We start from the raw sequence: 2,500 nt of genomic DNA, 5'->3' as shown, positions 1-2,500 counted from the left end.
AGGGGGTGGATGGGGGTGTGAGGGTGGGGGGAGGGGAGCCGAGAGGAAGGGGTGGAGTTGGGGGAAAGGAAGGAAGGCTGGGAGGATTAGGTAATGAGGGCTATCACTTCAGGGTGGCTTTTCATCGCTGTTTGTAGCGGTCCGACTCAAGCTGTCGATGTTTCGTGACTAGTTGGCGTGATTACCTTTTTGTTTTTTTTATGTTTATATATATATATATATATATATATATATATATATATATATATATATATGATATTTTGTTTTAACTTAACACCCGATGCAATATTCAAACTATCAAAGCAAACAAAACTAACCTCCGCTCCCAACTGAACACCAGATGCAGGTAAGTACGCAGTTTCAGAACACTGCAGCCAGTAAACACGACCACTGATCAACCGATGATGATTTTCACTGGCACAACAGAATCTCACATTTCAAATTATATTGATTTCGATTTTTTTTCTTTTTTCTTTTTTTCAAAACGACCATTGATCATGACCGCTCGGGACTTTCATATCGTGGGCAGGTAACTCTCGCCAGACCGAAAGCAGACGTCTGCGCGTCCGAACGGAGGTAATGTGGAGTGAAATCTGATTGTACGCGCAGACTTGGCTTGGACATAACTCTTGTCGTAGAAGTATCCATTCCATGAATGGATTCGATGGATGTACTCTCTGTTACGCGTGGATCTTGAGATATTGGACGGCGTACTTGCAGTGCGTGGTTTTACAGAGATTTGTTTCGAGAGAAACTCTTGTCTGTCTCACCTCTGCTTGAAAGTGAAGTGACTCCGTCGAGTATACTTGGTTCAGATTCTGTTACTGTATGACCTGTTTACCGACCCTGGGATTTTTTTTTTAATGGCCTGATGCTTTTTACCACGGGCAACTAGGTGGTGAAGATGATTAGAGAGTTGCGTAACTCGACGCTGAGGATATATCTCTTGTTATATCTGGTGAGTTAGCTTGTTTTGGAACTATCATTATCTTCTCAAAGGTCTTTCGTCACAACACTGATGTGCGTTCGATGTTCCGAAACATCCTGCTCAGTGGAACATAAATACTTAGTAAGTTTGGACATATTTCTGTCCGTTATTTATAAGTTGATTACGTGCATGTCTTATTGTGTGAACTCATATAATCTTCGTCATGATCTATTGATAATATGAATACTTTACAGTGTAATTCACATATTTATGTTATCAGTTGTGCGGAATACTGTTGCCTATAATTTCGTAATGTGGACTCAACAATTCTCCGGATTATTTTTATTTGGCCAATTTACTGTAACGTGAATACACTTCAGTGCGAACTCGCATATATTTTCTGTTGATTACTTACCGACATCGTGAACACATCTACATCGTGAACACGCACCATTCTGTTGATAATAGCCTCGATAACGTGAGCACAGCACAGCGAAAGAACTCGTCTTTCTTCAGCCGGTCGGAATCGCGGGGCAGAGGACGGTATTTCCCAATCTGACGCCACACGACTGACCACGAAGCAGAGAAACCAGGTTCCATCGACAAGTTCTCTCTCTTGACTGTACGTTCCCCGACAGCTCACTGTCACCCTTCGTCGCAGTAGGGCGGTGTTTAGGTGGCCCCGGCGTACCCCGTGTGAACGCCACGCACACCTCTTCCGCCGCCGTGGCTGACAAAAAAGAAAAAAAAGAATAGAGAGAGTGAGACCAAGTGTTGACATTACAGTGCTTCAAGGCTGATCGTGTCCACGTGCCTCCAGTGCTGGTCGCCTCCCGTCACTCACTGCTTGAAAGACCCGCGCGCACGTCGCCGCACTCGCCTACACCCCCAATCCCCTCCCCCCTCACCTCTTCCGTGTTCAGTCAAGCATGGCGGACTGCAAGAAGGGGGAGGGCCCGTTAGCGGCAGGGAGGAAGGGGGAAGGGGAGGAGGCCCCACCCCTACCCTCCTCCGGAGTGGTAGAGAGTGAAGAGGGAGAGAAGGCGCCTTCCAGCGTCGTGGGCCCAAAGTCGCTGGCCGGTGTGCGCATCAAACAGGAGCCGTCCGATGACATCAAGGTGAGTACCGAAAATAACACAACAGAGGGTGTGTTCTTGTTGTCGTGGGATGTTTAACTAGACCGTGTTGCGTTGAGTCGTTTCTATACGTTTTTGTTGTTGTTTTTGTGGTGGTGGTGGTGTGGAGTATGTGTGTGTGTGTGTGTGTGTGTGTGTGTGTGTGTGTGTGTGTGTGTGAGAGAGAGAGAGGGAGGGTGAGGGGGGTAGGGGCGGACTTAGCCCAAGGTTAATGAAAGAAGATAGATGGAAAAGTTTGCTCAACGTCCTCGTGGAACGTATTGTGGATATTCCTATTATTTTCATTTCCACTTTTGTTGGAAAATTATTATCCAACAACAGACTGATTAGTAATAATCATTCGAGTCCCCCATGTGGATATATTTCACTTTCACTTTCACTGCGTTGACGGCCACAATCATCAATTTGATTTTTACGCCGTTATTGTTGTTGGGTT

At 45.8% G+C, this 2,500-nt stretch overlaps 1 protein-coding gene across 1 annotated transcript in view; it reads left to right on the top strand.

Annotated features, from left to right (window-relative positions):
• The first annotated feature begins 863 nt into the window (after positions 1 to 863).
• Positions 864 to 2,500, top strand: part of LOC143297649 (uncharacterized) — a 324,758-nt gene continuing 323,121 nt past the window's right edge. The window contains exon 1 of the mRNA XM_076610066.1: positions 864 to 2,046. Coding sequence (XP_076466181.1) covers positions 1,858 to 2,046 — 189 coding nt within the window. The 5' untranslated portion in view covers positions 864 to 1,857. The remainder of the gene's footprint in view (positions 2,047 to 2,500) is intronic.

The sequence above is a fragment of the Babylonia areolata genome, chromosome 23 (genome assembly GCF_041734735.1).
Source record: "Babylonia areolata isolate BAREFJ2019XMU chromosome 23, ASM4173473v1, whole genome shotgun sequence".
Taxonomy (NCBI): domain Eukaryota; kingdom Metazoa; phylum Mollusca; class Gastropoda; order Neogastropoda; family Buccinidae; genus Babylonia; species Babylonia areolata.
The sequence above is the reverse complement of the archived record's forward strand: the minus strand, read 5'-3'. Positions and strand labels throughout refer to the sequence as shown.